Source organism: Oreochromis aureus, linkage group 19 (genome assembly GCF_013358895.1).
Source record: "Oreochromis aureus strain Israel breed Guangdong linkage group 19, ZZ_aureus, whole genome shotgun sequence".
Classification (NCBI taxonomy): Eukaryota; Metazoa; Chordata; class Actinopteri; order Cichliformes; family Cichlidae; genus Oreochromis; species Oreochromis aureus.
Window position 1 is genome coordinate 24,297,661 of NC_052960.1, and position 15,563 is coordinate 24,313,223.

General features: G+C 43.7%; 1 protein-coding gene across 9 annotated transcripts in view; it reads left to right on the plus strand.

Annotated features, from left to right (window-relative positions):
* Positions 1–15,563, plus strand: part of fgfr3 (fibroblast growth factor receptor 3) — a 66,957-nt gene that overhangs the window by 12,727 nt on the left and 38,667 nt on the right. For 7 of the 9 annotated variants that reach the window (XM_039603246.1, XM_039603250.1, XM_039603244.1 and 4 more), the window contains exons 3-4: positions 10,367–10,639; positions 14,288–14,353. In XM_039603246.1, coding sequence (XP_039459180.1) covers positions 10,367–10,639; positions 14,288–14,353 — 339 coding nt within the window. The remainder of the gene's footprint in view (positions 1–10,366; positions 10,640–14,287; positions 14,354–15,563) is intronic. The other 2 variants (XM_039603252.1, XM_031750944.2) reach the window with 1 other exon arrangement.

Here is a 15,563-nt window from a genome sequence, read left to right on the forward strand (position 1 = left end):
CAGTTACTGCATAGTATGAGATTACCTCCTTGCTTGTGATTGTGTGTCCGTGTGTGTGTGATTGTGTGTGTGCGTCTCTTTCATCTTCTTCTGCCCTCTGTCTTCCTTCCCCTTCATCCTTCTTTTCCCTGTCCCGGTCTTTGTGTCTTTCCTCATCTTCTGTGTCTTTCCCTCTGCTCTTTTATTTCGTCTCTTTTACTTTAACAGGTGACTGTGATGCAGTAAGACTGAAAAAGGTTATACATGAGCAGTAGTTTCTTTCTTTCGTTCTTTCTTGGTTGAACCATCTATCTTTCCTGCCTTGATCCCAAAAAACCCCCCAAAAAATAAAAGACCTGGGGTCTCCACTCACGCCCTCGCATGCGCTTCTGTTTAATGCTCCCTCGCATCCAGGGCAGCTGACACATCTAATATTGAAACCAAACTCCCTCCCACGTCTCCCTCTCTCACCCTCGCCCCTCTCCCCCCCTTTATGTTATTTTGCCAGGAGAGCTAAAATAATAAAGCCTTGTGCCCTCTGCAGAGCGTAAGGGAAGCCTTTTTCCTCCCTGGAAAGAAGAGAGCGAGAGCGCTCGGTGTGCTGGCTAGCAGCAGAGCAGTGACAGAAGAGCTGACTCCAGATTTGTTTTTATGGGTTTTTTTTTAAAAAAAACCATCAGATTTTTTTTCCTTTTTCAGAACTCCCATGAAATGTTGGTTTTGAGCGCGGTGGATGTGTTAATTGGCCGCCTTTTCGCCTCGTGCGCCGTCTTTCTCCCCGTCACCTGTGCAGCATGCAGTGGTTTATCTGCTGGCTGCCGTCACACTCAAACCAGGAAACAGCCTCACTTCATTTTTTATATCGTTGATTGTTTGTTTTTCCAAATGTGTCCGCTCGCTGCGTTTTTGGGCGTCACCCTGCATCAGACTTCGTTAGGGGCTATGATGTCATCGGTGACCTTTATCGACTTCCTCGGCTGACAAGGAGTAACTTCAACAACGCTGATAGAATTGAACCCGATCTTTACTTTTCTGACACCCTGCTGATTCGGTGGCCTCTAACTGACAGAATCTGTAAAGTCAGACTTCCACAAAGGAGAGCACAGCTCCAGCTGATACAGAGGCAACACAGAGCACGGCTAAATACCAGCAGCCTACAGCAGCGCTTCAAAAACCGTACAGCAACACGCTTCACTCATATGATGATGCTTTGAAACACATTAAAAAAAAGGCTGGAAGAACAGTTAATTTGTAATTTTATAGACTGTTGAGGCATTTCTCTCATTTTTATTTTCCCAGATAAAAGCCGCCTTCAACCCGCCACCAGCAGCTCTTGGCTATCATCCGTTGAGCCGTTTAACTGTAAAAATTTGGAGTCAAGTGTGAATTCTTTGCTCAGTGACAAGTTGGTGCTGGTCGAGTAAGAATGCAACTCAACTTTTTCATGTGTAGGGGTGATGTAGTCTTAGGAAACACCAATGGATAAAAGCAGGAGCGTAGGTGATCACATACAGGTTTCAGCCATCCTGATAATTGATTTGGTTACCACAAATAAAACAAGCTGTCTGGGCAACTGCTGAGTAGTTAGCAATATTAGCTGCCCGTGTCTTGTACTTCGAAGCAAATGTTTCATTACTGAGTTTAAAATGAAATCCAGGCTTTTTAAAATCATCCCTGGCTCTAAAAGCCTTTTTGTACAGTGGTAACAATGTAACAGTATAGATGTCTTCGGACAACTGTGCTGCAGTTGTTCTTCGCCCCAAACAGAGGCTCCTCTCTACGGTCAGCCTGTGCTGTGAGTGGAGGCAGGTCCTGGAGGGAAGCAGGAGGAAGGGATGATGGGATTAAAGGGCTTTTCCTGCCCCTGCCCTGCTCTCATAAGCTAACATACCCTAACAGTACTTCATTCAAGGCTTTCACCACGCTCAGACAACGACCCGCAGGGAGCTGTAATCTTGATACGTCCTCTGTGACATGTTCCTCATTTTTCCTTGTCAGGTTAGAGTGAGAACAAAAAAACGACTATAGGGAGAGCAAGACGAGAGACGAAGTGAAGTGGTCGGTTGCCCAGAAAGCTTGGGATGTTTTTGAGCGTGCCCCAGGTGATCTGAACCACGTGGCTGAGCCCAGCAGCAGGTTTCAGAGGAGGCAGGTTGGAACCAGGCTGAGGGAGAGACCCGCACGGTCCCGCCGCACTAATAAACGGCATCATAAACAGAGCAGTAAACGCTTTCACGTCCTGCTGATCCCAACCCCAGGACTCATGCAAACATACACCGCCACCCCCCCAACCCACCCTGGGACACGAGTTAACAAAAGTAGACCAAATAATGCTGATGTATCCACTGCTTGATATCAGTTGAGTTTCAGTTAAATTCCCCAAAATAACACAAAAGACATCAATCTAAAGTTTACTTAGGACACATTTATCTCCTGCAACATGTTTCTGGTTCTAACTGTGCTTATTTGAATTCACCTAAACACGGTTAATGCTTGATAGGCTAATTACCAAAACCCCAGTTGAGGTTTTAATTTTCAGCTCTTTGTTAAGTCGGTTAAGCGAGAGAGAGAGTAAACACGATTACTGTAGGTTTCTTCACCAGATGAATGCACAACGCCGCCATCAAAGTTTGCACCGTTGCCAAGGGGAACAGACTAGACATGGAGCGATCCAGGATTTAGGCTTGTTTTGTAAATGTGTGTCTGAGTGCTCGAGTTGAGGACTGTGATCAGTGTTAAGGCACACTTTCCTTTTTAACACACACGCACACACATTGCTATCATTGTCGAGCCAGAGTTTTTGCGGGGGAGGGTCGTCGCCGCTGGAGAGTATCAGAAGTACACTTGCCGCACTGAGAGGTCAGAGTAGGGTCCTGGTCGGGGTCAGCTGAGGTCAAAGTTTAATGTTTGAATCAGGCAGCTTCCCGAGCTCCGTCGGTGTGTTCGGAGATGGTTTCCATCAGCTGAGACGCCTTCAGACATCACTTTGAACTCTTTGAAACTCTGTTTCAGGTCAGATGTGCAGTAAACGTGTTTGTTGTCCAGATGTTTTGCTGTTCATGCGTGCATTCATTTGTCTTGTTGCTAATCAAGTGATGAGTGTTTTTGTAGAAGAAGAAGAGCATTGATGAGTTTAAGCAGGAAAAGAAAAAAGTTCTCACTCTTGCAAAAACGTTTGTTTTTCATGTTCAGATTTTTCAAGTTTTACCTTTTTTCCGATCATTTCCCACATTCACTAAGTGTTTTCCGAGTACCGGTCTGCCCCCCCTCCTCCTCAAAGTCTTTGGGAAATCATGGGTGATTTGACTTTACAGAAAATGGCACTAAATCAGCATGCTGTATAGCAAATTTCTTCTACTCGCTCTATTAGGAGCACTCGAGTAAGAAGCTGTGACGTATGCATTCAAAGCTCTCAAAGCTGTGCTGTAATCAGATTGGTTCCTCCGCGTTGTTCGGGGAAGGGTGATTATGTTGTTTAGTAGGCCCGCACACACACACACACACACACACACACACTCCGCAGACATCCTGGCCGTTGTGGGGCGAGCTTCTTACACTTGTCTGTTGAATTGAAACTAGGCCAGTTCGTCTTTGGAATTACAATTACCGTGGACCAAACCCCGGTCCTATTCTGAGGCTGAAGGGATGGAGGCGAGGTGGGGGGTGATGATGAGGGTGTGAAAGGAGCAAAGACGATTGGGCGCTGCCAGGATACCCTGTATGTACAGTAGCTTCCGATGCTCGTTAGCGCAACTGAGTAGAGGGCCAGCCACCGAGGAGGGATGAGGTGGAGGAGGAAGGGAGGGTGAAGGCTGGCACAGGCCGGGGCGGGATGTTTAGAGGCAACGTCTATCTTTAACTTGATTTTCGAGGCTCCTTTGAGAAGGCGCAGCTCAGGCTCACAGAAGAATAGAGGCAACAAGCTGGGGGAAACCTCTCCCCTCTCTCTCTTCTCTTCCCCCTTCCTCCTTGATCTCCACTGAGCCATCCCTCTTTTCTCTCCCGTCTCCTCCTGGCAGGCTTCTCCACAACGGTGTGAGGTTGTCAGGCTGGCCCAGATTAGGGGCATTGTCCGAAGGTATTTACATCCGGCCAAACCATATTAAAGAGAGATTAGCGGTTTTTGCAGCACATTTCAAAAAAAGAGAAAAAGCAAAGTGTGGGGGGAGCTTTTCCAAGATGAGCAGGATTTACAATTGGCATAGCTGTGAAATGGAGGAAGACAAATGCGCTCTTTATGGCGAGGGGAGGTGATGGTTGTTGTTGCTGTTGGTGGTGGTTTGTGGGGTGGGTAGGGGTGTGGGGGTTCCACAGATCCTGTTTGAAGGTCATGTGATGCTGGCTCGTCTGGTGGGGGTGTTGAGTTTGCCAAACGGTTGGCAGCCGGTCTGGCTTTACAGCATAGGAAGCAGAAGTAAAAGAATCTGTTGGCGGGACACGGTGAGCAGACGGGCTGCTGTGGAGGACATCATGGTCCGAACCAAGCTGTCCGTCTGCGTTCCTCCAGCTCTTCAGGAAATATCGTTAGAGGATAATTTAGTGTTTTTATAACTCTAAATAACTTTATTGTTTTATCTTAGTGTTTATGATTTCTTTAACATGGCTGATTATTTAAAAAGTGAGAACAGTGCACGTAAAGCATGCGGCGGAGTCACAGCGAGCATGCGTCATGCATCTTTCCTCCTGCACGCCCCACCCAGACAGGACCTTAGCCTAAATAAAAGTGATTAAAAGTGATCATATTAGTGTAATTTGCTTACTGAAGACATGTTTTTATACATTTCTGTTTGTTGTTTGACCTGTCCAGGATCTGCAGATTGAAATTAGCTAGTAGCTCAATTTGATACAATGCATCTTTTCTCTTTTTTTGTATGTATTCCCTGACAAATAAAGTATAAATGAAAAATGTGAAGCAGAAAATCTCCTGCTGAACAAATTGAAAACATGTCCTGATTCTGATCTGGGCTGACTACATCTCAGGAGGAAGAGCAAGTCATCCACTAATTGGAAGGTTGGTGGTTCATTCCCTGGCTGCTCCAGCCTGCATGCCAAAGTATCCCTGGGCAAGAAACTGAACCCCAAGTTGCTCTCTGATGTGTTCATCAGCGCATGAATGTGTGTGAATGTTGGATAGAAAGCGCTTAGGCATAGAAAAAAACTGCTTGTATGATTGTGTGTGAACGAGGCATCTTGAGTCTTAGAGTAGAGTAGAAAAACATTTTCCCAACAACATTGCACGTGCATATGTGTGAAAACAACTTAAGATTCAGCAAAAGTTACTCAGCCTCTGTATAAAATCCTAAAACCTGTTTGTTGCCCTGTGTGGAGTTAGTGATGCATTTGCTTAAAAAGAAGAAGTCCAACCTTTTTCTGCAGTAGAAGAACAACTAATTACCTTCTTTAAAAGACCATTTGCTGCTAAATTGTTTGCTGCTGGTTTAGCATCGGCATGCTCCGCACATGTTGGAAACATGGCCTTGTTGTGTTATTAGCTGTAGTGAGGAGGAGGAGGAGGAAAAAGAGGGCGCTTGATAAAGATGAACGTCTCCCCGGCCCATCTGGAATCCATCACTTTCAAGAGCAGTTTAGAAGCAGATATGGTCTGAAAAAGTATGTGCTCCTGCTTTTGTACCAGACTCAATAAAAGTACCTGTTAAGCCCTCCTTCCCCGAAGAAAGTGAGTCCTGTTATCGTTCACCATTTACGATCCCTCTTGCCAGCCTCTTTGAACCGGTTCGGATTCTGCCTTATGTAAAACAGCCCGACTGAAACAGCATCATAAATCAACCCGGACCATCATCAGCAGGAAGTTAGGAAGGGTACTTAACCAACCAAACTTTTTAAGGATTAGTCTCTCAGCGCTGAAAGATGAAACTCGACGTGTTCGCCTCCTTCAGAGCAGAAAATGAATTCATCAAAATGCAGCATCGGTGATGCATCAGCTTACTTGTTTACTGACGGATGTGAACTTCAGAAAATGCTCTCTTCACTCTGAATGTGTAAAGAAGGATACGTATCAGGAAACATCCCACCCAAATACAGAACGTAATATAAAACCGCATCTTAAGGATTCTTGCTCGACTCGGTCCCGCTTGATCTTCCTCTTTTCCCCCATCGCTCAGACGTTGGTGTCAAAAGCTTAGATTTAGGGAAGAAAATCTGATCTAGACATGTAAACAAATATAGTGAAAACAGGAAAGCCCAGGGATGCACATGCACGCACTGAGAAGGCAGAGAGGAGCGTGCCTTATTCAAGACTGCACAGTTTTTTATATTTGTAATGTTGGCCATTTATTTGCATCTAGCCTGCAGTTGTTCACATCGCTATCGAAACATAGTGCAATGGGCAGCATATCTATTAGTTTACCCTTTTAGTTTAGAAAACCTTGTGTTCTTTCTGTGAGCGAAAACCTTTGAGATCTGCTGACAACTTGAGAATTTCCCCTAAAAAGTCCTGATACGACAGCGGCCACGGCGGCAGCTTCTCGCTCTGGTCTACACTTCTTCCTGTTCCTCGGGATCCGTCGCTCGGTCCTTCAGTGTGTGCGCTCGAGTGGGAGAAAGCCAGGCGTGGAAAGGTTCCCCCACATAAAGAGGCCTTTTCATCCCAGGGGCCTGCAGCCTGCCTGCTGGCCCCTCCAGAAGTTTGTAGAGGATAAATAAACCTCTTCAGAGGCGCAGAAAAAGATGGAGTCTGTGAGCGGCACGTTAGCGGACAGCGCGCGGTCCTATCTCAAAGACAGACTTTATATTATTCTGAAGGGCTATTTGTTATGATATTGAGCCGAGAGGGTTAGAAGGGCCAGGAGGGCAGGGGTCTCTTGATTTATGGAGTGACTGTCCAGCCTGTACTGCACAACTACACGCACACATATCAGAACCCACATCCACTCTAGCACACACACTCAAAAAACACACATCACACATTGCTTCCAGCTGGCCGCAGGTTCCGTTGGGAGATTCCCCCCCCCCCTCAAACACACACACACACACACACACACACACACACACACACACACACACACACACACACGACAGGAAGATCTAGATCAGGGGTGTCAAACAAAAGGCCCAGGACCCAGAATCGTCCCGGCAAAGACGTCCAACTGGAGAGCTTTGGTAAATGTGAAAGAAGGCACTCATTTTCGACATTTAACTGTATTTTCGTAACTTTTACAGCTTTATCTTTACTGATAAAGACCTCCCATATGACCATTCATGCGAAACCAAAGTATACACTGTGTATCTCTTGGATACACTTCTGTAACTCAACGCATTTGTTTCTTACAGTTTAAGAGTCGTGCTCACAGGTTTCTTACTACAGCAGCGTTTCTTTATCATTTAAAAAAACTGAGCTGTACTGTTGAAAATGAACTTCTTTTTCTTGTATTTAAGATATCTCAGTGTTGTTAAACTTCTTTACACTGACAGAAAGGGGAGTTTCACTTAGGATCACAGTGGGCTGTATGTGAAATGAGTTTGTCCCCGACCCCTGATCTAGACTGGATGCTATCAGAAGGACAGAGTTTGTGTTTTGGATGAATCGCCTCTGGTTTGATGATTTTCCCTGCGTTTTCATCAGAACTCATGTTTAATATCTACGTTTATTTTGAAAGTCTGCATTATGATTTTTTTCAAAGTAGCTAATTATTCTTTAGTCTGAGTAGCGCTGTAGTTCCTCGGCTCCTGCTAAGGTTTCTGGGAAAGCTTCCTGTGGTCTTTCAAGGACTCACTTTGGATTATTAGGCCTCACTCTTTCAGATGCAGGGAACCACGTGAGACGCTGTGGCCGAGTTTCATTTCATTCTGCTGAATAAAATGAATCAAACTACCTTTGATTCATTTTTGATCTTAACTCGTATGCAGGAAAAAGTGCCCGAGCAACACCCTGCTTCACATTTATTCACTTCCATAAGCACCCACCCGGACGCTGCCTATTAAAACCCCATTCCTCCACAGCTAGGCACACAGCAGCTGGATTTTTTTTCTGTAGGTGATCAGCTGCTAATTAAGGAGCATTTCTCTGTGACTCACCACCACGAGCACATTTTATTGCCGCTCAAAGAGCCGTCTCTTGTCAGTGTGATCAAACACATCACGTCACGTAGGAGAAGTTTCACTTGAAAGGTGCAGCGTGGAGACCCGGATCTCCACCAGAGCTCACCGGCTGGTACATCTGTCCTGAGAGGTTGTGCAGCCGGCATGGCGTGAGGCTTTTTCAAACCAAAAATCCACTTTTTATTCAAAGCACTTTCCAAATCTGCATTTCAAAGTGCAGGATCTGAGAAAGAAACAGATATTTGGTCATTGATGGTGACCAAGAAAATGGTTCTTTGCTCTTTTGTGCAACATCTGAAAAATTGAGGGGTTTTTCCCCCCCTTAACATCCAAGAAGTGTATTTTTTCTTTGTTTTGCTCTTTCTGTAAATTGCATTTGTTTAGCCTCTGGTGGTGTAAACATCCAAGTGGTGTGCAAATGTTCGTCCTATCCATTTTCCCCAGGATCAAAGTGAAAAAGGAAAAAAGTATTGTTTTGCAAGCTGGATCACATGAACGCCTCGCCTCGCTTTGCTATTAACAAATCCTAATTAAATAAACTTTACTGCTTAATCCAGATTTTTCTCCACTAAGGCCATAGCCTGCTTAAAGTAGATTTGTACACATTATGAATATTACCAGATTTCTGGAAAGAAGGGCAACTTTGTGGCATTTTTTAAGCCTGTATGCTAATATTGGCCAATCCTTTTGTATATATATCAAAACTTTAGCACATAAAAGTGAGACTCTTTGAATGGTTGCACATTATTGTGTGCAAGGAATAAAAATGGTTCTAAACCAAGTCAGTGCCTCATACAAAGAAACACTTCTAGCTGCTGCTGCTGCTCATTCAGAGCTGCTATACGAGGTGCTTGAGCGCTCGCCTTCCATAAAGCACAAGTGAGATATGAGTCTCTGGAGATTATTATATCTATGTCATAAACCCAAATTTCCCATGTTTTAAGACCTGGAGATATTCTGTGGCCTGTATTCTGCGTTTGTTCCATAGCCAGTCATTCATTCATTCATTCATTCATGCTGGGCTTGGATTTATGCGTTCGGCACTGTTGCCTCAGTGTTTTTCTTCTCCTGAATGGACCTTTTTTTTGTTTGAACAAAAAGCATTGTAAATACGGCTGTCAAAGCCAGAGGCTACGCAGAGAACTGCACAGCGGCGTTCAGCACATTGACTTAATATCTCCAGGATTTTTTAATGGGTCGATGGATGCAATAAGACAGAGAAAAAGACGCACAAATCATCTGTCCTGTTCATTTGATTTATGAGCCGTGCTACATGGGAGAAATGAATTGGGCTTGTTGACTCCACCACATTTATCTAATGGCTGAAGTTGCTTTGTGTGTTGCTTGTTTAAGTTTAATATCAGGGTGATATTGAACAACATTTTAGTAAATTAATTGGCCTTTATTTAAAATCATGGAGTGTTTCTCCAGAGGGCTGCATTCACGATCGCTGCTTGAGTAACATCGTTGCCCTTTTAGCGGGTCAACAGTGGGTGTATTTGCCATCGTAAATCACGCTCTTAACACACCTCATTCACTATTCCCATGGGTGGGTGGGTGTGCACTTGTGCGAGCAAACAAGTGTCCGTTGTGTACTGTGTTGCCTGAGCAGCTCATTCGAAGACTTTTACAGTGGCTACATTCCCGCGTGTGTGAAAGCGTCTGTGACGTCCTCGTAAGTGTCCTGAATGTGTGTTTTTTTTTAAGTGTGTTTGCTTAAATAAGCTAGTAAATAAACCAGTGGGCGCCATCTTTCTTGTGTCTCTGCAATGGGTGATGATGTGTGATTAAGTTCAGAATAAGAAGACACCTCTAATGAGGGGACTGCAGGAGACACGAGGGGAGCCAGAGTTTGTTTATCCAGACGTGTCCCTCCATCTCTCCACCGTCCTCCAGTGGAGGCTGGCATCCTTAGCCAGGCTAGTAAACATGTTGATTTTTCCTTGGCTCTGACCAAGCTGGCACACGGAGCTCGTGGAGTAAATGAGCTGGTGTTCGACCAGGGCCGGCTGAGGAGGAGGCGTGGAGACGAGGGAGGGAGGGGTGAGGGTGGGGAGGTCATTTCCACATAGATCTGCATACTGGACAAGTTAAAAAAAAGTTGCGCTTTTCTGACTTCCAGGGCCAGATTACCCAATTCTGCTACTTTTTTGCTTTTTTTAAGGTTGATATGGGCAGGGGTGTCCAATCCTTCTTTACTATCAGATTAAGTGTTTTTTGACTTAGATGTGAGGCTAAATAGTGACCCCATGCATGAAGTTGATTGCATTTAGCGACATATTAAAAACTTCTTCTTACATAAACCATTTCCTTCTTTCTTTGTTTGCAGACCCTGTGTCCAGCGAGACGGCCTTCCTGGAGGACTATGTTCTGGGCATCGGGGACACTCTGGAAATGTCATGTGATCCGGAAGAGCAGGAAGACCACTCGGAGCCTATTGTGTGGTTCAAAGACGGCGCTGAACTTGTGCCTTGCAACCGGATACGGTTGGGCCAGAGGATGCTCCGCATTATCAATGTGTCGTATGACGACTCCGGGGTCTACTCGTGCCGGCTCGCCCGGAGCAACGCGCTGCTCAGCAACTACACCATCAGGGTGACAGGTGAGAGCGTGGGGAAAGTGTGTCGAAAGGACAAAAGTTTGGCTGCAAGAAGAGGGTAATGATTGGTTAATATTTGATGAGTATCTGAAAACTTTAAGTAGGGGCATCTAGCCATATATTTAAATGCAAACGTGGAAGGCAGATACGGTAACTGTTGAGCTTTAAATAGGATACGAGACCCACAATATTTTTAAGATAGTTGAGTTACTAGCAGAGCTCCAGCAGAAACAGGCGCTTTGGCTGCACCCCGCGGAGCTCTCTGAAATCCGACCTGTCTCGGTTGTTCTGGCTCTCTGACAGACAAACCGAGTCTCAAAGTATTTTCTATCAATAAACATACTCAAACAGTTACAGTAGCGCTGTCTCTACATGACAGCTGTTTATAGAGAAACACTGAAAACTTAGCTCAGGAAGAAATTTCTATTATTTGCTACTCCTGCTCAGTTTCAGCTCCATGTCATCTGCCTGCCAAGCTGCACACACACACACACACCAACACACACACAAGCACATATCCAGCATACCGGTACAGGCTTTCACCGGCTAACACCCAGCCAAGCTTCACACAGATTCCCACCTCCTGATGCATAGTCAAAGGTGAAATTCATTATCCGGTGAGGGGATGGGAAACATTTTAAACAAGTGTGCGATGCAAGTGGAGCTCTAATAGGAATGCTTGTGTAGGGGGTGGGGGAGGTTCTGTGTGTGCGTGTGCATGTGCGTGTGCTTAAAAGTGGAGCCGCATTTACCCGTAAAACTCATGGACACCAACTGAGCCTGTTATTGACAACTAATTAGAAAGCAATTAGCTCAGACATTTCATCATTGAAAGCAGATGGGGTGGCAAGAAATGAGAGAGTTCGCTCTCAGCTCACTCACCCCACCTCCTCTCTCTCTCACACACACACACACACACACACACACACACACACACACACATGGATGCATTTGTTTGGCAGAAAACCAGGAAGAAAATAGGCATTTTTGATAACTGATCAGAGGTGGGCAGGTTCTCCTCCCGGATCTTCGTATCAGCTCCACACTGCACACCAGGACACTGTGCAAACACAGTGCCTACATCAGTGACTTAAAAGGAAGAATACGGAGCGTTCTCCTTTAAAATCTGACTTTTTTTGGTCTTTAAAGAAGTTGATAAATAAAGAGAGATAACTGAAGCTGCTTCCACCTCCACTTAACATGTGTCAGGTGTTGCACAGGCTGCCAGTTCATTTCAGACTAATGTCTGACATTTCATATTGTTTCAGCTCTCCGTGCATGTTTAAATTACTCAAGAAGCCAGACTTCTTCCAGTATGCGTTGCAATATCCTGTTTTTTTCCCCCCTTATACCGCCGATTCTCCTCCCTCTACTTTAAACATAGAGCCTCCGTTTTATCTAAAACACACATGGACTATTGTGTTTTCCCTCAAATATTTGAGCAAGGTGTCAGATATTTAAGGGCGGTATCAGATTTAGCACTTGGACAGCTTCCAGGCAGCAGAAAGGGGCCAAATCTCACTGTACACACACAGCACACATGCTACAAGTGAGAAACAAACTGCAAACTGAGGTGTTTAAAAAGGAGTATGTGAATTACTTATTGACAAAAATTCAGTTTTATTTATAAAGCACTAAATCACGATAAAAGTTGCCTCAAGGTGATTTATACTGTAAGGTAAAGACCCTACAATAATACACAGAAAACCCCAAGAATCTGGTAACCACCTATGAGTAAGCATTTGGCGAAAGTGGGAAGGAAAAACCCTTTTAACAGGAAGAAACCTCCAGCAGAACCAGGCTCAGACACAGGCAGCACCTGCTGCGACCGTTGGGGGTGATGGGCATGACAAAAGACTTATGACTTATGATTAAACAGAGAATATTTAACCTCCTAGGACTAAATTTTGCTCTACAAGGGCCTGATATCCACTTACGAGGACATTGTACTGCCTCTGTTTTATTGAAATTTAAAACGAATATCCTCATATGTGGCTCTCATTTTTCTTAGAAACAAAAATCAGGTAAAAAAAAAATCTGGTGATTCCTTGTTTTTACATTCATCAGGTCCTAATATGCCCAAATATCAAAGAGAAATTAAAAATGCATGCCACGGAACAGTTCAGGTCTTAGGAGGATAAGAAACACATAAAGCAGTGAAATATGATTTACACATCTGGGTGCAGAGCAGTTTTAGCAAACAGAAACTGCTAAAAGTTTAATAGCAAATAACAACAACTACAAATGACCATTTGCACCCATAGACTATGAAGGATGGATAGAAGTGGCCTAAACCTGACTTCTTTCTCAAAGCCTGCATGGAGCAAATCCTCTGGTTAAAAATAAAAAGACTCATGTGATTTACGATCTAAGTGAACATTTCTCCTACGAGTTTATGGACTCCATCACTTGTTTCAAGTGCTGCCTTATATAGCGTTAACAAAATATGATCCAAATACAGTAAAATAGACAATAAACTGGGATTTACGATGTGGCTACTTTGTCAGTCAACCTTTTCATGTGATGTCTGATTCCTCAGATAACAAGATGGCAGCTGTCAAAATGTTTAAGGTGGTTACGTCCATCCTTTATGTCCAGTCTATGGCTACACTGTATCTTAACTGTATGCTAAAGCTCGAAGCCTTTAGAGCTTTATCAGTGCACTAAAATACATGTGCCTGCTTTTCTCTATAATTTCTCTCTATTATTCCAAAGTTTTCTATTATGTCATTCATTTTGACAACCACTATAGTGTGTTAAATACTTGGTTTACTGATACAGTGTTGGCACCCGTCTGATCTGTCAGTCAATTGTAACTGCTGCCTTGCTTCTAAGGTGCAAAACAATAGCAGAGTGGAGTTGTGGGCTGAGGTGTCCAATAATAGAAACAAAACCTGCTAGTTCCAGGAGAGTTGTCGAGGTAACAGCTGGCTCTCATTAACCAGACCCGTGGAGCTGAACCAGAAAACGTTGAGGTCACATCGAAAATAATTACAGCAGCGGAGTGAAAACGTGTGATACAGCAAACCTAAACAAGATGGAGAGCAAGATGGAAAGTAATTTGGCGTGAACCGGCGCGCTAACCGTTAGCAAGAGTTAGGGTCAGTGTGTGTTGCAGAGATAGCTAGAAAGAATAGTTTTTTGTGCGTGTATCAGCACATGTGCGCACACTCTTGTGCAAGTGCGTCTCAGCGACACTAATGACCCTCTTATTTGTACCGTCTGTGCAAATGTTTGGATTGTAATATCTGAGAGAGCTGCCACGCTACAGAGAACTGTGGGCTCATTCATGAGTTTCTGAATGAACAGCTTTAATATGCATTCATGCGTCTGTGTGTGTGTGTGTGTGTGTGTGTGTATTTGTCTATTCATGCTTGGTTGTGAACACCCCCTTTCCCTTTATCTCCCTCTTGTTGCATAAAATACATTCTGGTCTACAAACTTTCCACATGTAATTTCCTTCTTATCCAATAGGCAAAATAGTTCAGGGAGTTGTATAAGAAAATACACTGTATTATGTGTTTTCTCATACAACTGCTGTATTTTTTTAAATGAATTATTATTCATTTATATTATTTTAAATGAAATAATTTCGTTACAGCCATAAATTAATTATTAATTAAACTCTTTTTTTGTATTTTCTTTCGTCAGATTCTCTGTCGTCTGGTGATGATGAAGATTACGATGAAGACCCAGAAGGTGCAGGTAATGAAAATGGTGAATTCTTTTCTTAAACCACATTTCACAGTCAGAAAGTATGATAGGTCTCTCATCACGAAATGCAGTATTGTGCAAGAGTGTTGAACCAGTCCGCATCTCTTTATAGTTTGCAAGGAAAATGGTAAATAGGTACAGCGATTTCTTGAAACATGTTCAAACATATGTGGAAATACAGAACATAGGTCAACAATAGAGTTTGTAGAATGATAGCTTAAGTCAATATTTATTATGAACACCTTTACTCTGCAATGCCGATTGAACTCTCTTAGTCAAGCTTTCTTTAAGCAGTCTTCCTAAATAGTTCTCCAGGCTTCTTCAAGGACATTCAAGGTTCTTTGGACGTTGGCTGTCTTTTGTTCTGTTCTCTGTAAAGATGATCCCACACTGCTTCAGTAATGCTGAGATCCATGACTGATAGGGGTCTACTGTGTGTTTTTATATTCAGGTATGTTTTTATTAGATTGGCAGTGTGTTTGGGTTCATTGTCATGCTGAAAATGAAGCTGTTGCAATTCAGACACTTTTTAGATTGCACTGCATGGTGGGTCAAAACCTGATGGTACTTTTCTGCTTTTATAACTCCATCAATTTTGATAAGATCCCCAACAGCACTGGTTGAAATGCAGCCCCAAACATGACAGAGCCTCCAGCCGTGCTTTAGCTCTACACATTCATTGTTATCCCTCTCTCCTGACCTGCTCCATATATATGACGTGGATTTGAACTGAAAAGTTTTAAATTTGGATTCATCACACCATGAGACCTGTTGCCACCGATTGCCAGTAAAGTTCTTGTGTAATTTGCCATACCTCAGTTTTTTCCTGTGTTTCCTTCTATAAAAATTCAGTTTTATTCAATTTTATTTATACAGCGCCAAATCACAACAACAGTCACCTCAAGGCGCTTTATATTGTAAGGTAGACCCTACAATAATACATACAGAGATAAACCCAACAATCATATGACCCCCTATGTGCAAGCACTTTGGCAACAGTGGGAAGGAAAAACTCCCTTTTAACAGGAAGAAACCTCTGGCAGAACCAGGCTCAGGGAGGGGCGGGGCCATCTGCTGCGACCAGTTGGAGTGAGAGAAGGAAGACAGGATAGAAGACATGCTGTGGAAGAGAGACAGAGATTACTAAGAAGTGTGTTTCAATGCAGAGATGTCTATTAACACATAGTGAGTGAGTAAGGTGACTGAAGAAATA